At 30.3% G+C, this 27,037-nt stretch overlaps 3 protein-coding genes across 11 annotated transcripts; all 3 read left to right on the top strand.

Moving 5' to 3' along the window:
* The first annotated feature begins 9 nt into the window (after positions 1-9).
* LOC128388909 (vesicle transport protein SEC20-like) lies at positions 10-1,252 on the top strand. Its single transcript, XM_053348378.1, has 3 exons — positions 10-198; positions 278-367; positions 467-1,252. Exons 1-3 carry the CDS (start codon positions 130-132, stop codon positions 992-994), a joined length of 687 nt encoding a protein of 228 aa, XP_053204353.1. The 5' UTR covers positions 10-129; the 3' UTR covers positions 995-1,252.
* Positions 1,253-1,380: 128 nt separating this feature from the next.
* Positions 1,381-3,592, top strand: LOC128388907 (probable protein phosphatase 2C T23F11.1). The gene is made up of 3 exons (XM_053348375.1): positions 1,381-1,730; positions 2,021-2,439; positions 2,589-3,592. The coding sequence occupies exons 1-3, from the start codon at positions 1,382-1,384 to the stop codon at positions 2,898-2,900; spliced, it is 1,080 nt and encodes a 359-aa protein (XP_053204350.1). The 5' UTR covers position 1,381; the 3' UTR covers positions 2,901-3,592.
* Positions 3,593-4,749: 1,157 nt separating this feature from the next.
* Positions 4,750-26,868, top strand: LOC128389130 (sodium-driven chloride bicarbonate exchanger-like). Of its 9 annotated transcripts, none has more exons than XM_053348656.1 (18): positions 4,750-4,951; positions 5,231-5,637; positions 16,115-16,392; positions 16,475-16,613; positions 17,239-17,399; positions 17,715-17,909; positions 18,583-18,708; positions 19,635-19,792; positions 19,873-20,118; positions 20,213-20,463; positions 20,899-21,073; positions 21,150-21,283; positions 21,405-21,987; positions 22,247-22,411; positions 22,509-22,829; positions 22,919-23,095; positions 23,189-23,577; positions 25,682-26,868. In XM_053348656.1, exons 3-18 carry the CDS (start codon positions 16,122-16,124, stop codon positions 25,890-25,892), a joined length of 3,702 nt encoding a protein of 1,233 aa, XP_053204631.1. In that variant the 5' UTR covers positions 4,750-4,951; positions 5,231-5,637; positions 16,115-16,121; the 3' UTR covers positions 25,893-26,868. The 9 variants fall into 9 exon arrangements, with proteins under 9 accessions (XP_053204631.1, XP_053204628.1, XP_053204627.1 ...); XM_053348653.1 differs by lacking the exons at positions 4,750-4,951; positions 5,231-5,637 and adding exons at positions 7,227-7,361; positions 8,020-8,176; XM_053348658.1 differs by lacking the exons at positions 4,750-4,951; positions 5,231-5,637 and adding exons at positions 15,247-15,316; positions 15,506-15,553.
* The last annotated feature ends 169 nt before the right edge of the window (positions 26,869-27,037 follow it).

Raw genomic sequence — 27,037 nt, 5'->3', positions numbered from 1 at the left:
CTCACAGAAGTTTTTTCTCATGTTGATGTTTACAATTTTCTGTTGTTGTCAAAATAAAGTTTAATTGTTGGTCTACAATTAGATTGATTTGAATTGTTTTTCTTTTTTCTTTGCGATTATTTAATTGTTATGGAGAAAATTAAAGAGATTCAAAGGGAAATTTATAAACAGGATATTTTTGTGAAAACATTACTCAAGGTAAGTTGTCATTAGAATGTTGATTTGTTTATAGTTGTTTAATTGTTAATTTCTTTTGTTTTATTTTTCTATTGTTTAGCAATTATGGGAAACTCGTGATCAGGAAAATTTTAATTCCAATAATTCTGATTATATAAATGCCATAAATCGACACAAATTTCTAATTGATGTGAGTATTTCTAAGGCCTAGACAAGATTTTCTTTTCTTATTCTCTTGTGTAATCATTGATTTTTCTTTCTTTTATTTTTCTCTTTCTTGTTGTTTTAGGATTTGGAAAGAAAAGTAAATTTATTTATCAAACCATCGGAAAAAGAAGCCATGTCATTAGAATTGGAAGCTCTTAGATATCAATTAGAAAGTAATTATAAGAATCATCGGAAAGCTACATCACAAGTTAGAGAAATGATCAGAGATGAGGAAAGAAAAAGATTATTTGATCATTCATATAATACAAATGGAAATGGAGAAAATGAATTACGAAAACGTGTAAATGTAACTAAAAGTGCATCTCAAAGAGCCGCAAATGTGACCTCAGATTTATATCGAATACGAAGTCTTCTAGCTGATCAAGTGGAAAGAAGTCGATTATCTTATGAAGCTTTACTTCGATCATCTGATAATGTGAATCAAATTCGAGAAGAATTTCATTCAATGAGAGGAGTAATTTCACAATCGAAAAGTTTATTAAACAAATATGGACGTCGAGAAATAACTGATAACATACTAATTATATTATCGTTTATATTTTTCTATGCAACTTGTGCCTACATAATATGGAAACGTTATCCCTTCTAACCAGTGAAGCAAAAACCCAAACATCTCTGCTCAAATTGCATATATGAATATTTCAAACAGAACAACAAAACAAAGAAAAGATCAAATCTAAATTGTCAACTTTAATCTTCTCTAATTGTCAACCAAACAAGAGATAATTTCTCCACATAGATGGAGCTGTTATTCCAAAATTCATCCATATGAATATTAGTCATGCGCAGAAAAGAAATTGTAATTACATATTTACATTTGGAAAAGAAAAAATTTTTTTTTCTATTATTTGTTATCATGTTGGTTCTTCTTTTAATTTATTATTAAATCATCTGGATTAGAATTTAAATTTAATCAGTTATATTGACTTTTTGTTTATCGTGAGAAAAGAAATTAAATTAAATTGTTGAAGAAAGAATGGGACAAACCTTATCAGAACCTGTTACCGCCAAGGAAACAACCTCAATAAGTAATAGTTATGTGTCTGTTGGTGCCTCTTGTATGCAAGGTTGGCGAATCAGTATGGAAGATGCTCACACTCATATTCTTGATTTAAGTACAACTGATCCTACGGCCAGTTTCTTTGCTGTTTACGATGGACATGGAGGTACAAAGGTAGCTGATTATGCAGGTAAACACCTTCATGATATAATCATGTCCCAATCGACATTTGAAACTGGTCAAATTGAGGAGGCAATGAGGCGCGGTTTCCTTCAACTAGACCAAGATATGCTTAATGATCCAGAGATGAAAGACCAACTTGCAGGTAAATTCATTTCTCTACCTGTTATTATTATTCAGTTTTATGATTTCTCTCATCTAATCGTGTAAAATGATGACTCAAATTGATCAATTAATGTGATAACTAAATGGTAGATTATGCGTCACAATGATATTCTCTTTCTCTCCCTCTCTTTTTTTGGTTTTGTTTTTCTCTCTCTCTGTCATTTTATCTTCAATTTTTGTTATTCTTCTTCTATTATTCATATTTGTATTTTTCTTCTTCTCTATGTATTAATTTAATTACTACTATTTTTGTTTATCTATTTTTTATAGGAAGCACTGCAATTGTTATGTGTATCAAAGCGGGTGTAATGTTTATCGCAAATGTTGGTGATTCTCGTGCTGTCGCTTGTTGGTCAGGGCGAGCTGATCCTCTTTCGGTTGACCATAAACCAAGTGATGAACTAGAAGCTAAACGTATTCAAGCTGCCGGTGGTTGGGTTGAATTTAATCGAGTTAATGGAAACCTTGCACTTTCCAGAGCATTAGGTGATTTTGTTTTTAAAAAGAATGACAATAAATCGGTTGAGGATCAAATTGTAACCGCATTACCTGATGTTGAGAATCGGATTATTCACGAAGATTTGGAATTTGTTGTCCTAGCCTGTGATGGTATTTGGGATGTAATGAGTAACGAAGAAGTTGTTTCTTTCATTCGAACCAGAATAGCTGCCAAAATGGAACCTGCCATTGTAAGAATAAGAGAGAAAAAATTTTCTTTTCCATCCCATCGTAAATTATACCCAATTAACTCTAATCATACAATTAAGTCATTTTATTTTATTTTCGTTAACTTTATCTGTTTTTATAATTTCTCTTTCTTTTCTTTATATTCCAACAGATTTGTGAGGAATTGATGACACATTGTTTAGCTCCAGACTGTCATACAGGGGGACTTGGTTGTGACAATATGACGGTTTTATTGATCTGTTTCCTCCATGGAAATAGTTATGAAGATTTAGCAGAAAAATGTTCAGTAACCAGTAATAACAGAATCAGGCGTAATTCCAGTGGCTCTCTTGATTCATCTGATTCGTTAATTCTAATGAAATCATGTTCATCCTCTACATCTGATAGTCAAGATGATGACATAATTAACCGGGAAAGTGAAGAAGGAGATTTGGAACTGAATAGTTTGTCGATGTCCGCTTAGAATTATCAACTCTTTTTTTTTACAAATATTATCAGTTACAAACGTAAACAAAGAAAAAAAGTCGAAAAGAAAGAAGATAAAATGATCGAAAGATAATTAGAACTCTCGATCTCTTTTGGAAATCACTTTGATACACATTCAGATCAACTTTTTTTTCTCTCGAAGTGAAACATTCTCTTTTTTCATCAATTCTTTTTCCACCTTCATCTTTTTTCAACCACTTCCACCATTTTTTGTCCACTTTTATTGATCAATTACAATCTACTCTCTCTCTCTCTCTCTCTCTCTCTCTCTCTCTCTCTCTCTCTCTCTCTCTCTCTCTCCTTTTCTCATCTCCTTTCCATCATTGGCCTATCAAGTTTAAAACATGGTGAAAGTGATATACAAATGCCAATCAAATCAGTCTCTTCATTATGTTCGTTGACTTCTTTAAACTTCCATAAACAAAATTGTAGTGATAAAATTCAACTGTAAATAAAACAACCACAAGAGCGAAAAAAGTAAATCAACTGAAAAAAAAGAAGTTAAAACAAAAAAGGAATCAAATCAATTGGATTGATTATACATCATAGATTTAGACTAACAAAAAGAGACAATTAATGAAATTAAAGGCAACTTCAAAGTTCTTACCTGTAAAAAAAATTGAATCTTCTTAACCAAATTAATATTAAAACGATCAATTGAAAATTGAATTTATGTTTACAATTTTATTTGAAAATCTTTTCATCTATTTCAATGAATGTGAATGAGAAAATGAATCTCGAAAACGAGTAAATGTAACTAAAAGTTCATTTCACATAATCGATAATCAGCTGAGATAATTTTGGTGCTCAAGTAACTTTAGAGGGAATGAAGAACGAAATCGCAAGTTCCAATGGTGAAAATTGATTGAAATTCTCATTGTTGAGCGAAAACATGGAACTACAAAACAACCTGTAGATCATTGATTTCGGTGCCATTTTCAAAGAGGGTGAAACTGTTCCAGGTTATATACCCGAATATTGTTCACCAGAGTATTGGATGAATGAAGTTCGAGGTTGCAAGTATGATGTTTGGTCTGTGGTTGCAGATTTTTACTCAACCATGTATGGGAAGATTTAATTTCCCATGAAGAGATTAGTTCAACCATATTGAAAGTACCGTTAGTTTTACTAATATTAATGAATATTTGAAACAAATTCTCAATGGTTGTAGTAAGTTTTACTCAAAAGAAAGATCTGATTGGTCGGAAACTTTTACTAACATTTGTAAGTTTTTACCTCTGAAAATGGATGAATAATCAATAGAAATAAACACAAATTGATTTCATTGAAAATCAGCTGATCCAAATTCATTTAATCCATAGAGTGAGTTTCAGATGGCATTACCATGATTGGAATTGTTCATATAACTCTGGAAGAGAGAGAGAGAGATGATGATGATCTCTATGGATGAGAATTGAGTGAGTCCGCGCCAATGGAACTGGTAATAGACAGAAGAAAAAGAAAGACAATTGAAAGAGAGGGGAGGAAAAAGAAAGACAGAGAAGATGAGAAATGAATAAGATCAATTGAATACCAATGGAACCAGAATTGAACTTAGAAGGAAGAGAAAAGAAGACGAAGAGAATGTTGAGAGAAAGAGCAAGAAAGAGAAAGAAAGACGGGAAAGAAAAGAAGATGGCAAAGATGATGAAGAGATAAAGATGAAGGGATGGGAAGAGAAGAAGAAGAAGAAAAAAAAATCGATAGAAAAATACATGATACTTGGAAGTTCTGAGAGAGAAAAGCTCATCTAGATCAATCTCTTTCTTTTTCTCTGTCTACATTTTGTCTACTTTTCTTTTTGGAGAAAAAAACATTTTCTCTTCTTCTAAACCCAATCTTCATTTTCACTCTTTTTCTCTCTCGGTTTGTGTTTCCATTTCTTTTCTTTGCTTAATTTGTGTTCTCTTTCAGTTCTTCATTTTAATCACATTTTCTTCTGTTTCCATTAAACCTCCTTCTCCCTTTTTAATTAACAACAACAATCAAATCAAATCAACTGGACAATGAGTAAAATATTCTACAACAGTTAGTATTCATCTTAAATGTTACCCAAAAGAGTCACAAGTTAACATGCAACCAAAGGGTTAACATGTTTTGTTTTCATTTCCAAATGAAAATTAACTAATTGTTGTTGACCTTTTCCTTTCTTTTCTTTTATTCTATTCTATGTAATCATTTGCTCGGCCATATTGGAATTTCCTCTCCCGGTCATCAATGGTGGTTTTGTTTCTCGTCCTTTGTGTTTGTGCCTATTTTGGAATATCTTAAACATTCTCTTCTCTTTTGCCGCTTGGTTTTTGGTAGAAAAAATTATCTACAAAAAGACATTACTCTTATTACCATTGCAATAACCTACATTTAACCCTAACCAAAGGAAATAAAGGGATAAAGATAGAAATAGGAACCATCATATTTACCATTTATTGTTGATCATCTTTTTGGATTTTTTTTTGTTCTTTTCTCAACATAATTTCGATTATTCTTTTCTTCCCTTCGCCGCCATCTTAACTTTACTTTCAACCGATTTGTTGTTTTCATCCATCATCTTAAACCAAATACAAATAACGAAAATAACTTTGTGCCATCATTACTCACAAGTCTCACATTTCACTTGAAAGTGTTTACCAATTGATTTCATCTTTTTTTTCTTTCTCTCTCATCAAATCAAAAACATCAACAATCAAGTTATTGAAAATCCCTGCTAATTAAAGGTATGTTGTTATATTGTCCTTTTCTACTTTTCTCCATGTTGACATTTTATTCCACAAGTAGAATCAATTTTGCTCTTCAATCTCTTCATCTTTCATGTTATCCAACTAATTAATTACTTTGGCTAAATCTTGGTTGTGGTTATATCTTTTTTCTTATATAAAACATCAAAATCTCAAGTGTCTCCAAAGTATTAGATTTTTACCTTTGGAGTAAAATCTGTGTTCATTATAGAGAAAGAAAGAAAGAAAGAAAGAAAGAAAGAGAGAGAGAGAGAGAGAGAAATTCGAATCTGGTAATTAGAGGTTTAATGTCGGTTAAATTATGTAACATATACAGAAGCCATTCTGTGATATTCATCTCTATGAATAATTAGTTAATTAATCCTTTTTGTTATTCCATCAAAAATTAGCAGAATCGTATTAGTTTTCATGGTGGTTGGTGATGGTCATACTCTTGTTTATATCCTGTAAATCACCAAATCATTTTGATTGCTTGTTTTCTGCTTGAAATGATAAATATAAAAATTGATTAATGAAATTCAATATTCTTGACCAAATAACAGTGAAAACCTTTACATAAGATAAACAATCAATCAATCAATCAATCAGTCAGCCATTTTTATTATTATTATTATCTAAATGTTATCCAGAAATCATCTCAATTAATCAGATTATCATAGAAAAAAATTTCCTGATTAAATCTCAACGATTAACTGAATTAAAGGGTTGATATGATTTATAATCATAAAGATTGACTTAATTTTCATCATTAACTTCAATTTCCTCTTGATTCATGTTATTAGATTTGGGTGGATCTAAGTTCATTTTTTAACCATCATATTGAACCAAATAATTTAATCATCCATCACAAATTTAGATCACAATTAAGTTGTCGACTTATAATAGTTGCGATCACCTTAATCTGATTAATTAATTATGAATATAAATCATGATAAATAATTGGAAACTTTAAGTTAAATGAAAGTTTTCTCGTTACCAGACATTTAATACCTGATTAAATTATTAAAAACTGTTAATTATTGTTTAATCAAGCTAATTATTATGATACCCTAACAAAAAATCAGTTAATTGTTCAGCTAATTAGCTTCTTAATTTCTTACGATAATATTGATATTGACCATGAACCATTGAAGGAACCATTTCTAATTTATATAAATTATTTTGGTTAATCATTAAGTCTGATCGCTGTTGGCATTTAATTTTGATTAATCAATGATTCTTATCAACACTTTTCATTAATTGTTACGCTTCAGGGTTAGACCTAAAATGACAATTTAAATTGTAACAAATCAAATCGCAAACATTTTCCCTTGTCGACAATTAAATTGTTCAATTTGCCAACAATTAAATGTTGAAAGATTATATAATCTAATCAAAGTTTTTCATTTGAATCACAAATTTTTAATTGAAATGATCCAACACACCAATTAACTTGTAATTAGTGAGATTATGACAACCATGCAATCAAAAGTCTTTTCACTTCCCTGTTTTCAATCAACAGAAAACAAATCACATTGATTGTTACAATTAGAAAGATGAAGATATTTAATTTCATTGAAATTCTGTATCATGATAATAATGATCATTCTCATGTTGGTGGTCAACAACAAACGAATTAATCTGGTAAAACTTGTTATTTTCCACTGTGTATTTACCTGGAGGCGGTTAACAGTTCTTTCTACCTTGTTCTTTAACTCTTTCAGGTAAAATGGCGTTTCCATCATCCGTTTTCCCTCTCTCAACTCTCTCCCTCTTTATCATCCTCACCTCTCTCTTTCTCTCTCTTCATGAAACCTCAGACTCTCTCTCTCTCTCTCTCTCTCTCTCTCTCTCTCTCCATCCATTCAAATGTTTCTATTCCAACCTGTGATTATTTTTCTTCTTCATTGGTCAATGTCCATTTTTCTTCCTTTTTTCTGTTTTCTCTCCAATCTAAAGTTCATTGAGTGTGTTGACCATTTCCAATATTTTCCACCATCACGATTAACCTTAAATAATTAAGATTCTCAAAAGTGGTTGACTTTTAATTTCTCTTCTCATTGATTCTTCAATTCTAAATTGGATAACAGTTAAATTACCTTTGATTAGAATCCACATCAATACATTAGTTGATTGTTTTTCTCTTGTTCTCTCATCACAAATTCATCTCTCGCATGTTTCTCCCTCTCTTTCTCTCTCAAACCAGCCCTTGAATCTTTGTGCTTATCTTCATCTTCTCTGTTTTTCTCTTTCTTCTCTTTCTTCTGGTTATTTCCATGTGTTTTCTTTTCTCTTCCTAACCAGTACACACACATACACACACACACACTCTCTCTCTCTCAATCTCTTACATTTACTTCACTTTTCTTATTCAATGACCAGAGTAAAATCATTAAGATTGACCAATTGTGATTTCTTTTGAATTGTTTCTCTGCATTTTGTATCACCAATCCAAAGTTACTCCTTCGATTGTGCCTTAAATCCAAATGGAGAATGAAAGTTTACTACCGGTCAAATCAGCGTCCATCACCAAGACCAGGTCAGAATTTTTCTCTCTTCTATCTTACTGATCTTTTTCTTCTCATCCTCATCTTTATTATCCTTTCTTTATGGATCAACATTGATTTGGTTTTCTCAATCTTCCTTTTGTTTATCCCCTTTATCTTCATCATAAGATTATAAATGTGATGTAATCACTTTTTTTTGTGATACAGGGAAAAATTGATACTTTTATTTGTGCTCTTCTCAATATATTCAATGGATTATCGTGAATCCATTTATTTGTGCATCATTTAGTTATCTTAATAGCTGATTAACCATATCCATAGCATGAACATCTAATAACAATTAATCGGTTAATTTTGTAGATCGCTAATGTATTGATCTAATAAGTTTCTTGTCGAATGAGAAAAAATTGAACAATATTAGACTTCGATTTTGTTTCTCACTCGCAATCTTCCGTGACAATTATGATTCAGTATTTGTTGTTATTATTATTTAGAGAAGTGAGTTGACTCTCTCTCTCTCTCTCTCTCTCTCTCTCTCTCTCTCTCTCTCTCTCTCTGTGCTCATAATGAGATATCCATTACCTGTAAAAATGAATAGCTTGACCCTTGTTATGAAAAAATCAAACAATGAATCGAATATGTAACTATCCATTTCTAAGGTTCATCAACATCGATTAGCATCATCGACATGATTGACACTTTTTCCCCTCTATCAAATTAATCTGATTACTTTATTGATTGTTTGATGGAAAAAAAAATACACGTATGAATGTAGATTCTGATTAATTGATAACCAATAAAAATCAATGTCCATTGACCACAATGCCATGATGATTATGTAAATATATGAGAGTAGCAAAATATTTCTGTTCCCATGTTAACAGAAACAATAATAATTATTTTTTGCTTTCTCAATATGAAAGTTTCAATTGTTTCGTAACAATATCTTTCATAATTATATCAACAATCAATTTTCAATCATTAAAAATTTAATATCTATCAAGAAACTCATTGAAACTCATATTTCCTGGGGAAAAAAAATCTCCAACTGTTTTTGATCATCGTTAAAACTGATTGCCAATTGGTTCTCACTTTACAATTTAGTTACTAAGGTTCATCAACAATCACTGCAAATATGATTTAAATGATCATCAAATTAATTACTATCATTTACTGGGGATTATTGTCTTAAGATAAATGATTTTATTACTTTGGTCGTTCGTTAAAAGATGGAGATAGTTATTAAGATGATGATGAAGACGAGGAAACCTTTGAGATTCAATTGAAACAGGAAAACGGATAAACCTGGAAACCCTTCAGCTAATGTGATTGTGGATTGAAAAAGTCTCTGAATATCATCATCGTAATTAAATCATCTCATTTGAAGCAAAATAAGTTAATCAAATTTACTTAAAGAATCGCAGAGTTGGAAGAATGAGTCTAAAAAAAAAGATCAATTTCTAATATAAAAAGTTTGCAAAAATTTTTCTCCTTTTTGTTCAATCCCTTAATCTTTAATCTAATGAAGATTAACTAATCTGTGAATTCTATATATCATGAAACAATTTGTTTACTTTAATATGGTTCCATTTTCTTGGAAAATTGCTTGATAATAACATTATAAAGTCGCCATGATGTTTTATGAGTTTTTTTTCTTGCTCAGAACTTCATGCAACGAAATTTCAGTAATCATCATCATCATCATCATCATGGTGATGATACAGTTTCTAATAATAATTGTACGATGTTGATCTTTCCTTCATCTTTTCTCTCTCTCTCTCTCTCTTTCTCTCTCTCATTCTCGCTTATTTTTTCCTGGATTAAAAAATCATCAAGATTAACCATTCATCTGATTCTTACTATTCTGTTGATCAACTTGAAATTTCACCTTGAACTTTTTGCTGGTTATAAGTTTTCATGATAACAATTGGTTATGTATATTTCACCGACATCATTGTAATAAATGATTCTGTTAAATTGTTTAAGAATTAAGTATTAACCATTAATTTGCTATATTAGATTATGGTGATTATATTGGTGAAAAGTTGTTGATTGAAAACTTTTGAAAGCTGAATTGAAACATTGTTCAGACGATTAACATGATAAAAGATGAACAAAATGATTCCAAGAATGCTAATCGTTAATGAATAATGAAAGTTTACTTTTTACCCCCTGAAAAGAAAAAAAAATAACTCATAATGTTCAAGTGATTACTCAGATTCTGAAAATTTCCATGAAATGATATATTCGATTACATTTATTCATATTTTTTTCTCGTTCTCTCTATTTGTCTTCCATCAGCATGATTGGTAACCTTCATTATCATGGTGATCATTTTTTGATTGATTTGAAGTATTCAACTGATTATATCTCAAGTGAATTGATTCAATTGATAAACAATCAGTTTTGATTCAATGTTATATATGATCTTTTCTTGCTATATACAATGTACATGATGATAATAGGTATTGAAACCAGAATTTCATGTTAACCAAAATTCACGAAGAGATAAGAAACTTAACAGATTCAGAATGATTCTGAATGTTGATCGATCAACTGAATAACTTTATCTCTTTCTTTTCCAATATCTTCATCTTGATTCTAGAATTATTATCATCATCATCTATTTTCACCCTGAATACCATGAAGAAGATGATATCTTCATGACTGAATTGAATTTATGTTGACCAAGACAATTTTTTTATTCCATCTCAACAACAATTAACTAACAGCTCAGTTCAGTATCTAGTTTTCATCTCTCTCTCTCTCTCTCTCTCTCTCTCTCTCTCTCTCTCTCTCTCTCTCTCTCTCTTGATGGTTTTTGGTGAAAGTATCATGAAAGATAGAAGACAGAAATATCGACAGATAAAATTAGACAGAAACAGAGGCAGAGAAAGTGATGATAAAACATTCATGATGTTTCCATGAGATCGATAAAAATTCTGGCAATCGATTCAGTTCAACGTTTCTCCTGGTTCTGTCTCCTTGATTTCCTTTGTAACCTTTTCCATGTTTTATAATCAAACTTTAAATTTCATCTCATTTATTATTAATTTTTCTTCCCCTTCCTTTAACATTATACAATTTAGACAATTAATAAATTATATTCTTAATTATATAAATAGTTTAATTATGATTGTTATCCGACATGTTTTCTGTTAACAGATCAACACAATTAAAGTTTACGCTATTGGTAAAACTTTTTTTTTCATTTACACGCTAAATTGTTATCGTGCTTAACAATTTAGCTTAATCATTTAGTTGATTGTTGTTAATACATAATCTTTAAACTACATTATGATTAGTAAATTAATTTATTGTTTCTCGATATTCTAATCCAATTAGGATTGATTATTACTTTTGATTGTTTCATATTCAATTCCAAGTGGTTCTCTTTGTATTTGCTATCTAATTGTTTGATCTTTAACTAAATCAACAATTTATCACGATATAATTTGTACACTTAATCATATGGTAATGATTATTTATTTATTCAACATAATTGTGATCAACAATAGGAATTCACAATGGAAAATTTAATTTGATTGTTGATGAAATGATTTACATCTAATGGTTTATTTATATTTACAATTTAAATACTCGATGATAATCAACAGTTTTCTTTGTTAAAAGTTGATTTGCTTGATTTTTGATTCTCTTTTCTGTCTATTAATCTAAATATCTAATTACAATCATCATGAAATGATCCGAGTTAATTTAATTTTCACAATCAGTTGACACTTTCCCCTGTCCACTAGTGTCAATGAGCTTGTCAAAAGTGACCATTTCGTATGTTCATGAATCGAGTTGATTATTAGTTCAATCTTTTCAACAGAATTGAGAAAACTGATCAATCAATCATTTAAAAAAAAACGTTGATACGAATCGATTGATCTGAAAGAACTTTTTTTTCGTCCATTTGAACAATAACCAGAACTCGATAAATCGATATCAAGTCCATTCTTGTGGAAATTAAATTGGACTTTGATTTGATAATATATTTTTCTTGAAATAAATTAAAGTTAATTCAATGTCTATTTTGTTAATTGTTCAACAACGAAATCAGTTTATTTAACATTATCCTTGTTGATGATCAATCTTAATTGAGAAATTTAAATCATTCGGATTGATTGTTGTTGATCTGATGCGTTTACATTTATGGTAATAATCACAATCAGCTGATGTTCACAATTATAATTGATTAAGAGAAACAATAAAGTAAAAATCATCAATGATAATTAATGTTGACAATTAAACAAAATTATCAATGAAAACCTTTTTTCTGCATTTACATATACAATTAATTCAATGGTGATGAAATTTTCAAGGATAATTAATAAATTTACCTAAGTAAATTGTTGTTTCAATTAATCATGATAATCAAATTGTGACAATTACCTTAATCTTTGTGTTAGTTTTATAATTTTAAAAGTTAATTGTAATTAGCCAACCAAATTTCCGGTTGATGAAAACAATTTACAATTAATATTAATTATAATTATAATATTTTCATCACCATGAACATGATTACAATTAATTGGTGTGAATTTTTTAATCATGATAATCAAAACCTTGAATAAAAATGAAGATGAACAATTTATAAATCGTATCTGTTAATTGTTACATTTTGAATCTCTTGATTGATTAGTAAACCAATAGCAATTAAAATGGTGTCTAATTAATTTGAATATTGAATTAATTAGGTTCATATTAAATGATATGAATTGATAATTTACCCAATATGTAAATTAGCAATTAAGAGATTTGATTAATTGTGTTTAATTAATTTTGATTCTTTAATCAATGAATGGAAAAGTAAATCTACTCTTTCCTTGATTCAATTAAGTTAATTGTCATTGTAATAATTAAATTGTGTGAATTTTCAATCAGCATCTAATCTATTCTGATTAAATTCAATTGCTGTTAATCAGAGTTAATCTTGATTTTCCAACAATCAAACTAATCATTAGATATTATTAATAATATAGTTGATATTTCAGTGATTAATTTGATCTTGATTGTCTTTTATAACAATCAGTTGATTGTTATTTTTTCTGACTGCTCAGATCCAAAGTGATTGAGCTTAAAATGCAATACTTAACTAATTGTTACGATTGTGATTATCTTTTTCTAGTATTAAAATAAATGATTGCCAATTGGCAATAATTGTTTATATGATTATGATAGTAAAAAGTTAATTGAGAAGTAAAAAAAATAACAAAAAATTGATGAATGAAAACCAATAGACTAAATTGATTGTCACTCTTGATTAATCACTTAATCATTATCGAGATACAATCAACAATTAAAGGGGAAAAATTTGAATTTTCTAATTTGATTGTTGATGAAAAATTTTCCATTCAAATTGTTTCAATGAACAAAAATCTCATATTCAATCAAGGACAATTAATAATAAATTCTCTTAATTATCTTAATAGTAATTTCTGTCCATTCGCTAAATCAATGAAAGAGCAAGAGAGCGAAATAACTTGAGTGAGAGTGAAAAAGTTACCTCGTTTTGGTTCATTTTCATCTTCCGGTTAAAATTTTCCCTCTTTTTTCATCTTCCAACTTCCTGTAATCACCATTGGAATATTGTTCATACTCCACCCACCCCTTCATCCCTCCTTCATGTATTTGAATATCATGAAGATAGAAAGAGAGAGAGAGAGAGGAAAAGGAAGATGAAAATTAATCTTCTCTTCATTTCCACCGACCATCATCATCGCCATCTCCCTTTCTTTTCTATTGGCACCTTGTTAACGAACTTTCGATTGTGTAACTTGTTAACTTTTCTCTATTTCTTTTTGTGAATTTTTATTCTTCATCATATTTCCAACGGATAAAACTTTAATCACTTGTTAATTATTGCTAAATTAAGAGAAAAGTAAACGATAATCTCTCCATGAAGATGACATTGTAAGTTAATTTGCTCTCTCTTAAATTAACTCCATTTATATTCTGATTTCCAACCCATCATATGGATTGTTGATGATGAATATCAAATGTTTATCACTTTCTTTTATCATGTTACTCTTTCTCTCTTTCTCTCTCACTCTCTCATTTCAAGAGAGTTAATAATCGTGAAAACTGTTCTCTTTTTTCACTCTTGACATGTAACCATTTTCATGGTTAATTGTGAGGCACAATTAATACTTTTTCTCTCTTGACTTATTCATTTTGACTTCTCTTTTTTTTCTATTCTTTTTGTTTTTCTCTTCGATTTTATATCATCTCTCCAAAAAGTTATATTTCCTCAACCTATTAACCTTTTTGCAAATTTTTTCTGATCTTTTTTCACTCTTCATTAATAATCCGTTATGATTAGTTTATTTTTATTTACTTCCTGTTCATTCCAGTTCCAAATTATATCTTCAAGTGACAGTAGAATATGAGAAGACCGAGAGAGCTGATCACTTTCAATTCCAAGAGAGAATTCATATTGAAAATTGTCTATGGACAGTTAGTCATGTTAAATTGGTGATGGAATTGATGTGATAAATTATAATTCCATTATCTTCCATCTTCCATGATGATATTGGATCTCTCTCTCTCTTTTACCGCTTAAATGATGTTGATAAGTGTAAAAACTATCAAACTCACAATGAACCTGTCAACATAATTTTCACATTCTTTTCCCAATCTACATTTTATGTGACAACAACAACATCAACTGTTACCGTTACTTTTTTGTCAAATGATCATGTCAATATGATGACAATGATAAGGTGAGGGTGATGATGATCGTTTTAACCGTGGCAGTTGTAATCGTGATGATCCACACAGAAGAGGATAAGAGAAAAGCAAGAGAACTTGTGAAATATGTTTATATTATTATTTTAATCCATTTAGGCTTGAGAATCTAAGAAAAGAAAAGTCATCCTCCTTGTTTGGCTCGTATTCAAGCCTTGAACAAGAAGAAAAGATGAGAAAATGTCTATGTTGATATTTACATGTTCTCTCTCTCCCTCTTGTCTTCTTTATGCTCTTCATCTTCTCCTTTTACTTGAAACTCTCTTGCTTTTCATTTCCAATGTATCTTACATTTGCCATTCATCTTTCCACTAAACTCCATCATCATCATCATCATCATCCTTATACTTTATTTCTGTTCCAATTGTAAAGGACGTTAAACAGTGAGATTTAAATCACTTGTTAAATCGTTCGCGCAGGTAATGATAACCATTGATACCTAATCCGATGACCATTTGAGAGATTATCCCGTTCGAGAGGTTATTGTTTATTGTCGCATCTCTTGGTCAATTTTATCCGTTCATTGATTTAACTGCGTTAACGATTTAGCAAGTGGTTGCAAACTCATGACTTTTATGTGTTCGACTGTATTAAAAATCGTTTCTTAGTTGCTCATTTCCAATTAATCTAAACTCTTTTTAATTATCTTCTCTCTTGTAAGTGGCTCTTCGTGTATTCTAATATCCCTTTTTCCCTATTTTATCGTCTCTTTTTTTTCTTGTGTTTTCTTGTCTTATTATTGTCGATTTTGTCTTCTATTCTTTTGAACTTATTGTTATCCAAGTTCTCTATCTAATGTGCATCTCTATTTGATGAGAATCAATCGTTTAATTTCAATTGATTCCTCGTCTTCATGATTGGTTATAATTAGAAATGAAGAGATGAAGCAACGTTTATTTTTATCTACTATTTGTGTATATTGTGGGATAAATTGCCGCTTTCTCATGTTTCAGCTCCTGATTTTTTCTCTCTCTCTCCATCTCTTTCTCTCTCCGTGTATTATTAATGTTTCATATTAATTCTTATTAATAACATCATCTTTTCTTATTCTTTTTCTTCTCTTTTATCGTCATCCTTTTCTTTTTTACATCTATCACCATCATCATCTATATTTACTCAACATAATCTTTGTGACTCTCTGGCATGTGCTCTTCTCTGATAAATACAAATGATCACAACAATAATGATGATATTGTTACAATAACAATCAATAAAAGGCCTTGGATGGATGCTAATAAAAGTGGTATCCCAATGGACGAGGCTCCCAAAGATCCTGGAGTCTTAACTACTCATCCGTCTTATGCGGACACTGATTTTGAAGGTCATAGAGCTCATGCTATGTATGTTGGTTTCCATGTTCCTGGAGGATCATACAGACGACGTGGGCACCATCGAAGACATAAACACCATCATCACAAGAATAATGGTCATAATGGAGGTACCAAAAAACGTGAAGATGGAACATTGAGTAGCGAACAAAGTGATATTCGTCCTGGTAAACTTCGTTCTTTTCATTCTTATACAAGTAGTATGATATTCTGAGCAATTTTTTTATTCTCTTCAATTTACCACCATAGTTACACCTCCAGCTGAAAGAGTTCAATTTATTTTGGGTGAAGATGATCAAGATGGTACACATGAATCTCACCCCTTATTCAGTGAACTTGAAGAGCTCGTCAGCGATGGCCATGAATCTGAATGGCGGGAAACTGCAAGGTTTTTATTTTCCTCTTTCTCTGCCCACTCAATTTAACTCACTATGTTATCATTCATCCTCCTCTCATCACTCCTTTCGTCATCTTTTCAATTAAGATGAAGTGTTTGTTAGTACATCTTCAATGATGTACAGCCAAAAGACTAAGTTTATTAGCATTTGTTAAATCATACGCGCAGGTAATGATAATCAGCTAAAGATCACTTTCGATATATAATCTGAGGATCGTTTCAAGAGATTATCTCGTTTAAATTAGAGAAAATTGCTTATTATTATTAATACATCTCTCTGGGTCATTTTTATCTCTCATTGATTACATTTACCTGTGTGAATTGTTTAACAGGTAGTTGGAAGCTCAAAGCCTTTGGCTGTATATCGTCGTTAAGAAAAATGATTTTCCAACGAAAATTCAGTAAAAATCTCATCTTTTCTATCTCAATTTATACTCCTTTTCTAACCTTTAGTGATCCTTATAATCGATATGAAGCTTTGTTCTTTTTTCCATCACTTATCCAAATGAATTATTCCTTTTTTATCTACATGTTATACCTTTTTCGTACCTTGTACAATATCTGAAATTCATCTAAATGTATTTTTGTTTACTTTGAATTCTCTTTCGTATCAAAGGTGGATCAAATTCGAGGAAGATGTCGAGGAGGGAGGAGATCGTTGGTCTAAGCCTCATGTTGCCACGATCTCTCTTCACTCTCTATTTGAACTTCGTAGCTGTATACTTAATGGGACCGTTATGTTGGACTTGGAAGGTTCCAGTTTAGATCAGATTGCAGGTAAATAATAACTAAATCACCACAGACTTTGAGTTTGCAACCAATTTTTAAATCATTCACGAAGTTTATTGATAATCAAGTAAAGATAACTTTTTATATCTAATCAGTTGACCATTTTAAGAGACTACATCACTTAAATGAGAGGACAACTCTATCTTCGGGTTAACTCTATCTCTCATTGATTTTATTCAACTCCGTGAATGATTTAAAAAGCGGTTGCAAATTCAGTCTTTGGCTGTTTATTGGAAAAATATTGATTACGAACATAATATTTAACCTTGATTTGATCTTGTATTTTTCTCTATTATTATTCAGATCTGGTTCTTGAAAACATGGTTAATTCAGGTCAACTTTCATTAGAAGCTAAAGATAAAGTGAAAGAATCATTATTACGTCGTCATCGTCATCAACATGAGAAGAGACATGATAAGGATAAAAATCGTCTTCCTTTGATTCGTTCACTTGCTGATATTGGACGAAATTCATCTAAAAGCATGTTCGGTTCACACTGTAAGTAACATATGGAGAAAATGAATTTAACTCAAAACAAACATCATCATCATCATAATTATCATAATCATCATCATAATCACACCAATCACTTTCTTTTTTTTTGTTAATCTGTTGATAGATTAATTTAATCATCACACTCAGAGCTTCTTATCATTTGCTTTTATTTTGCCAACGTTAAAAACAAAACAAAAACAAAACTCATCACATGCATCAAGATATTCAAGTCTTTAATTAATATTATAAAACTGTTAGCTCTTTACACCAATTCACAATCAACTGATTGTTACAAATTAATCACCATGAATATCGTTTTATCTCAGTATAATTCCCATTTTCCTATGTACACATTATTATTATTTCAATATTTTCGTATCTCAATTAGTATTGGCATTAATTTTACCTCATGTGTATATATATATGTGTGTGTGTGTTTATGATACACGTTTAAATATCAACGATATTTCAATGCTTGATTGTTTACTCTGTGTTAATGTAACTTTTTTTCTTACCTTTCCCCATGAATATTATCATTTCTTTTATCATATACACACCCATATATAAACATATTATATATTATCGTCATCAACCTTATATATATTTTTTTTATATATAATATGATATACAAATTCCAAACATCAATTATTGTGTTGAAATGGTTAAAATATATTAGGTAATTTGGATAAGATTACTAAAGATACTACTACCGTTGGGGGACATCCCAATGCTCCGGTTACCGCACCAGTAACCTCATCAGATTGGAATCCTCAATTCGGCAAACATTTGAACGTTTCATTGGGTAAAAAAGTTTTTCCACCTAGATAATCATAATTATAATTATACTATTATTATTATTATCATATTATATTTATTTTGAATTTACCTTTAGTGTTTTCTTATTTTCTCACCTAATTAATACGACAAAGTTTAAAAGACGTAGAATCCAAATTTATATAATATAAAAACAAAATTAACGAAATTTTAATTATTTATAACGATCTCTTAACATACTATTAGAAACCTATGATAATGCCCATTATCGAGTTGTGTGTGTGTGTGTGTGTGTGTGTGTCGTGTGCGTGTTTGGTGAATCAATTTGGATGCATGATAATCAATCAATCATTGAAAATTGAAATTCGCAATCAAAATTTTCATTTCATGCATCATGAATCTCTCAATACTCAATTGTTTACACTGTTTATTTGTTGTTCACTTACCTGAATTTTGTTTGTTTTTTTTGCGATTTTTGTGAACAATCAACACAATCATGAATCTTAATGAATGAAACGAGAATTTAGTTGATCACCTTTTGTTTTTAGAAAAATTAAATTCAGTTAATACTTGTCACAATTTAACCTTAGATTGTTTCCTTTTTGTTTGCTTTTCTCACAATTGTTAATATTATTGGAAAATAATTTAATATTGGTGGGAGATTCCCATGGAATTGAATAGTTATCGTTAATTGTTCCCCCTCTTTACCTGTTCATCACAATGTTCAAGTTGATTTGTTTTGATTTGACTATTTTTCCTCGACTGTTAATTTGCATGATGCTTAATTATGATTTTCTACCATTGATTTTGTTTGTGTCACTTGCCTTGCACTTTGAACTCCTTGCGAATTAATCATTTTTAAATTTACTATAATAATGAATAGTATTTCATCTGATTGATGAGAATCTCATATATTAATTAGATGAGTCTGGTTCTGTTTAACCTTTTAAACAGGTCAAGGGTCAAATCATGATGCTGGAGGAGGTAGTGGAGGATCGATACCTCTAAGTCCCAGTGCAACATCTCTCCACCTCCATGCCAATAATCAACAACTTTCGGGTGTATCACTTACGGACCATAATGCCAGTTCTTCAGCTGATCTACAACATAAGGTAAATTGTTTCTCTTTAATTTTTTTTCAATTTGTTGGATCACTTAATCTAATTATGTTATTTTCTTGTTTTTTCTTCAGGCAAATCAAGCATTCATGAAAAAAGTTCCACCAGGAGCCGAAGCAGATAATATTCTTGTTGGAGAAGTTGAATTCCTTGATAAGCATATATCTGCTTTCGTACGATTGTCTCAAGCCTGTCATTTAGGAGATCTCACTGAGGTGCCGGTGCCCACTCGCTTTTTGTTCATTCTTTTGGGTCCTCACAGCATTCCAGGTCGTTATCATGAAGTTGGACGAGCCATGGCAACTCTTATGTCTGATGAAGTAAGCATATCGAATTTAAATCGGCGCTCAAGTGAACTTTTCTAATTTGTTCTTTATCTGCTATCGATACTCATTAAACATCTTCATCTTGAAGATTTTTCATGATGTTGCATATAAATCAAAAAGTCGACAAGATCTTCTAGCTGGTGTTGATGAATTTCTGGACGCTGTTACTATACTTCCACCCGGAGCATGGGATCCAAGTATACGAATTGAACCACCCCAGCAAATACCCTCTCAGGAATCTCGTAAAAAACATGATCCCTCTGAACCCGTTAAACTAGTTGACGAAGAGGAAGAAGAGCAAAAGGAACGAGAAGCAAGTGGATTAAAACGATCTGGAAGGTAACACAATCAATTATGATCAAAATACTTATAATTTTGCCAAAATTATTCTATTCACTATTTTTACCTCTTTGTAGCTTTAATTTTCTCCTCTTTCTTCCTGGAATCTTTTATATTGATACCTTTTTCCATGGTAACTGTTACTTTTGTTCTAATTATAGTTTACAAATAGCTATCAATCCATCAGAGATACAGAGTATTTTTTATCTCTATCTTATTCCATCAAAATGAGATTACCAGAGAGACAGATGAACTTTTGTAATATTTCACCATCTTAATCATGTTATTTGGATGAATTTAATTTGGCATGTTAATCAAAAAAATTATAACTATTATAAGGGAAAAGTAACCTTCAACTAATCTCATTAGGCTCATCCAGTAAATCGTTAATAACAATTAGTAATATGAACCTTTTTTTTTCTTCCAAACTTTCAGGTGGTTCGGTGGTCTCATTAACGATTTTAAGCGTAAAGCCCCTTGGTACTTGAGCGACTTTAAGGATGCCTTAGCGTTGCAATCAATCGCTTCAGTAATTTTTTTATACTTTGCCTGTTTAGCTCCTATTATTACCTTTGGTGGTCTTCTTGGCGATGCCACGGGAAAAAATATTGTACGTTTAATCAATTGATCAGGTCAAAGTTTCGGTGTGATTTTTAATTCCAATTGATTGCATTTCCAATTTTCAGGCTACTATGGAAAGCTTATTGAGTGGTGCTGTTTGCGGTATACTCTATGGATTTTTTAGTGGTCAACCGTTGACCATTCTTGGTAGTACTGGTCCCGTTTTGGTCTATGAAACGATCGTCTTCAATGTTTGCCAGTTCGTACCTTTTTTTTTTGCTTTGTCGCTAGATTTATGATTTAGTTGATCATGTTAACTGTGATCCAAATTTTGACGTATTGTCGTTTTTTTGTCTTATATATTTTTTGTTGGATTGTAGGAAATTTGGTCTACAGTACTTACCGATTCGTATGTGGATCGGACTGTGGACTGCTTTCTATCTGTTGGTTTTCGTGGCTGTTGATGCTAGTGCTTTCGTTTGTTATATTACCCGATTTACTGAAGAAAATTTTGCCACCTTGATCTCGGTTATTTTCATCTACAAAGCAGTTGAAAAGGTTCTTGAAATTGGTAAAGAATATCCCATTCGAACTGGAGATGTTGCGAATATTAATTTTACCTGTAATTGTCTGGATAAAGATAATAATTCTTGGAATATTCAAAAGTATGCTTACAATTCAACTGGAATCAAATATTGCATCGAAAATAGTGGTGCCCTTATGGGCCCTGGTTGTAACGAAAAAAATGTGCCTGATGTCTTCCTTTTTTCCGTCTTACTTTTTATCTTTACTTTTACCATCTCGGTATCTCTTAAAGAATTTAAATTTACTCCTTTCTTCCCTAGTAAAGTCCGACAATTTGTCAGTGATTTCTCAGTAGTGATAGCTATATTTGTTATGACTTTGATAGACTATAAAGTTGGCCTGTCAACACCCAAATTAGTTGTACCAGATAAGTTCAAGGTAAGAGAATCAATCTACAGGGCAATTCAACAAATTGGAGTGAATTTGAATGATTTTTTGATCCTAGAAACTTCATCAAGTGTATGACTGAATAACCTTTATTGACCTTGAAAACATCGGTCAAACTTTCACAGAATAGTGACCATATTCAACAATTAGTCTTTGAGTGAATACGGAAAGAAAACAAGCTGAATTGCCCTGAATCAATAAAAGATTTTGAATAATTATATCTTTTACCTTTTCTAATATATATTTATAGCCCACCTCTGATGAGCGTGGTGGTTGGATGATCCCTATAATTGGTAATAATCCTTGGTGGATGCCGATAGCCTGTCCGTTCCCAGCTCTTTTAGCTGTTATATTGATTTTTATGGATCAACAAATTACCGCTGTCATCGTTAATCGTAAAGAGAATAAGCTTAAAGTATGTTATTTTGTTGATTGCTTGTTTAATTATCTGTAATATTTTTGATTGTTGGCCTTTTGATTTACTTTTTTTCTTCTTCTATTGAAATTAACAGAAAGGATGTGGTTACCATCTTGATTTGTTCGTACTTTCAATTCTCATTGCAATATGTTCAATCTTTGGGTTACCTTGGTTTGTTGCAGCTACAGTTCTGTCCATGACTCATGTTAATTCATTGAAAATGGAATCTGAATCTGCTGCACCAGGAGAGAAGCCACAATTTCTTGGTGTTAGGGAACAACGAGTTACCCATATTTGTATCTTCATTCTTTGTGGTCTTTCCGTTTTCATGACCTCAGTTCTGAGAAACATCCCAATGCCAGTTCTTTATGGAGTCTTTCTTTATATGGGTACATCTTCACTCAAGGGTTCACAGGTAAATCTAATTGATGATTAATTTTCTTCAGCTTTTACCAATCAATACTAATATTCTTCTTACCTAATTTTCCATCTATATTTTTACAGTTTTTCGAAAGAATATTGATTCTATTGATGCCTCAAAAATATCAGCCTGATTACGTTTTCTTACGACATGTTCCAACACCTAAAGTCCATCTTTTTACCGCAATTCAAGTATCTTGCTTTGCGATTCTGTGGTTAATCAAATCTTACAGTAAAACTTCAATCTTATTCCCATTGATGGTAAATACTTTTGATCTAATTATCCAAGTTAACCAATCATGCAAATGGTTAATATAATAATAATAATCTAATTTTTGTCTTGGTTTTATTTAGCTTGTTGTTATCATTGGTGTTCGTGCTTGTTTGGACTTTTTCTTTACTCAAAGGGAATTGAAATTACTTGATGATGTTATGCCTGATTCGGCTCGTAAGAAAGCGGAAGAGGAAAAGGAAGATGACGATTCAAAGGGAGAAGAAGATGATAATCAAATGATACCCAATTCAAGTTTGGGTAATGTTGCTATTCCTTTGGCTAATGGCAATATACTCAAGATACCGGTCAATAAATTCAACGCGGAACCCGATCAGTGTCATATTAATATTACCGAGCAACTTGCCAAAAGTGGTACCTGGAAAAGTATTGATCAAAGTCAAAAATCTAAGACAAATAAAGAAAACAAAGCAGCATTAAAAGAAAGTAAAGAGAAGGATAAATCTACTGGGTAAGAAAATTGTGTGTCATTTAGGGAGTAACAATTAGTACCTAACAGTGATTTAATTTAGTTAATTGTTTTATGTTGAGTTTTGAATTCGTAACGACAAACAGCCAAGACAAACTTTTAACTTTTTTGTAATAATAATCGTAGCAATTTAATAACATCTCTCAACTATTTATGTATTAGCTTAATCATTATTACTCTTTGAGTGTCTTGGTAATTTATTTGTTAATTGTAACAACAAAAATGACCTTTAATTGTTAGACATTTATTATAACACAAAAATAAGTGATTTGTTGGACTTACTTGATAATCTTAATGATAGATTTTGATTATTATTAGAAAACCGTTAATCGATGTTGATTGTGATTAAATCAATTGCCAGTTCAACTGCAATTTATATTTAATTACAATGGTTAGCTTTGTTTTCATTAAGTTTAGGAATGAAAGTTTAATTGTGTTTTCTATAATTTTGATTATTTTTAATTAATTGAAGTTTTTTCCTCTCTAATTATTTGTAGCGATATCGCCGTTTGATTGTGATGTTACTTTTCACAATCTATTTAATTGACTCTTTGGATTGAAGATTAGTATTTGCAAGGAAATACTTTGTTAATTGTTGCACGAATCAAAAAATCAAGGAAATCAATCTAGAGACTCTCACAATTAAATGACTTGGTTTTAAATTGAAAACAAATCATCAGCAAATTGTGCATCCAATTAGACCAAACCATCAATCACAATTTTAGACAATGAAATACACTTTTAAATATCCCTTTAAACTAAGTTAATTAAGTTAATTGTTAATTCCCGTCTTTAATTGTCCCTGATTAGCTTTTAATTATTGCGCAAAAAAATCAACAAAGATTAACTTTAATTGTTTTGATTTCTTTTTTTTGTTATGTTTTTGAATCAAAAAAACAAAATCACCAAATTGTTTTGCTAATTGTAACTAATTTTTTTTGTTTCTCTTTTTGCCTTTAATTTTATTCATTAATTAATTATCATTATTACTCTTATTATTATTAATTATCATGACACAATTATGATTAATTTAAATTCTCTCTGACAACAAAGTAACAATTGAATCTCTCTCATTACTTTCATGTTAATTATCAAAAATCAAAGACAGAAACAATTTCTGATCAATCAATACCAATTGTATTAATTATCAAAGAAATGAAATAATCAAAAGAAAAGAAAACCAAATCAATGTTTTGTTAATTAAATTTTTCCAAATTATTCTGTTCATTTAAATTAACCAATTATTAACTTTTACAAGTTGAGACAATTAACTGATTATTACATTTGCATGATGATAATGATTTGTTTCACTTTGTATCATTTAATCATCGTGTTAATCAACTAACTCACAATCCTATTCTAATTCAATTCCCAAACAATTTAACCATAGTTAACACGCTTAAATTGCTGCTTGAAAAGCTTGAGCAATCAATAAATTACCGGAAGTTGATAGTAAATCAATTTAACATTATCCTTGTTATAATAATCTGATGATTGAAACAAGATTAGTAATTAAATTATCTTTGCTTACCTTTTACCTCATTCATGGGAGTTTGAATTATAAGTTAATATCTTTGAGACAATCAATTTATTGATTAATTGATCAACTTTTCCTTTGTTTTCATTGAAACCATAATTTACTATTTACTACTATGTTATTAAACTAATTGCTAATCCATCAATGAACGTAACAATTTAAAGTATTGTTTATATTTAGTTCACATTTGATCATTGATTATATTTTCATCTTTGACAATCAATTTGTGTTACCATTTAACTGGATTATTTGATTTAGTCATTTAGGTTGACAATTTAATACTAATTAGCTAAGTGTTTATTAGTTTAGGTTAATGGGTAATGTTGATTGCGAAGATGAAGATTTAATTGTAAGAGCTAATTGTCTACCTGCTTTTTGACATCATTTCTCATAATTGTCTTTCTTTTTCTGCTTTTCTCTCTCTCTCTTTTCTCCGCCATTTTTGCTTAATTGCGTCCACCACCTCGCCCACGAATATCTACTTCCTTTTCCTGTTTTTTTTTCTCTTGGAACTTTTTTTTTCTCTTCTCTTATGTTATTCTCTTACAGGAAAAAGAAGCGAGGAAATAAGAAAGATGCCAAAACTGAGGAAGAAAAGAAAAGGCTCTCCACCATGACAGAGGAAGATGATGAAGAAGATTGTGGAATTACAATTAAAATCGATGGACCCACTCCCATTCCCTCGGTGGTTCCATCAACTCTCAATTCACCTCAAGAAGATTCAATTCAGTCAATGAAACACAATGAGACTCCCGTTTGAGTTATAAGAAAATTAGATCTACAAATTAATCGTATTTCTTAATCTCTCCAACAATTGCGACAAATCATCTCTTCTTACTATCGCCAATTTTAAATTCATCATAATTTCATCAACAATTAACCATCATCATCATCAATCAATTCAAATTAGGATTTAAGAAAAAAGTTATCACCATGAAAAAAAAAGTTAATCGAAAAGAAGATGAATAGAAAAAAAATTTCAATTCCAAAATGAATACGAATCAAGATTAGGATTTAATTGCAATTGGAATATCATTTATTACTTAATCAACGTTTTCGACAAGAAAACAACAACAACCAACTGACAGTTGATTTATTAATTGAGACAATTAACTATTTAGTGGTCAAGTTTCCTCCGATATTGATTGACGAGATTACCTTGTAATTGTCTCCATTACAATTAATGATTGATACAAAGTATGAGTAGCTGGTTAAGTAGTAAATGATTAACCAACTACAACAATTAATTTTTATTGTTAAACTCAAATGATTGTTTTAATTTAATATGTTTTTTTTTGTTCATCTCTTAATTGTGTTAATTACATGAGTTAATCCATTTCTCTCTCACTTTCACTGAGTCTCTTATGTTTTAATTGAATTTAGAGTGAACCTCAATATAATTTAGTATTGAGATTCACATTAAGAGATAATTAGTTAATTGATTCACAGAAACACCAAAAATTTAGGATTAATGAAACACACAAAAGTTACACAATATTAAAGTAATTAAGACAAAAGGAAACGGATGTTAAAACTTTTGATGGATTTCGAGGATTATAATTGATTTAATCGTTGCCATTGGTTAATCGTGATTAATTTTTTGTTCTTTCGCATCACAATTCATCATCTTCTCCCTCTCTCATCATCTTAATTACAATGCCATATAAAAAGAAAATTAAATTCTAAAATCAAGACTCATTGCAATTACCATCCAATTCTCATCAACAACAATCATCCTCATCATCTTTAAATCAGTTGCACTTCTTTGAATTAATTAAATTGCTTTCAAATCACAAAACGATCTCATCCAAATAGACAACAAATGAAAATCTAACAACTATTACAATCAAAGAAGCCAAAAACAAACGAAGAAGAGTAAAAAACAAAACAATTAATCTTATTATC

This window comes from Panonychus citri, unplaced genomic scaffold (assembly GCF_014898815.1).
Source record: "Panonychus citri isolate SS breed McGregor unplaced genomic scaffold, ASM1489881v1 Contig00104, whole genome shotgun sequence".
Lineage (NCBI taxonomy): Eukaryota > Metazoa > Arthropoda > Arachnida > Trombidiformes > Tetranychidae > Panonychus > Panonychus citri.
The sequence above is the reverse complement of the archived record's forward strand: the minus strand, read 5'-3'. Positions and strand labels throughout refer to the sequence as shown.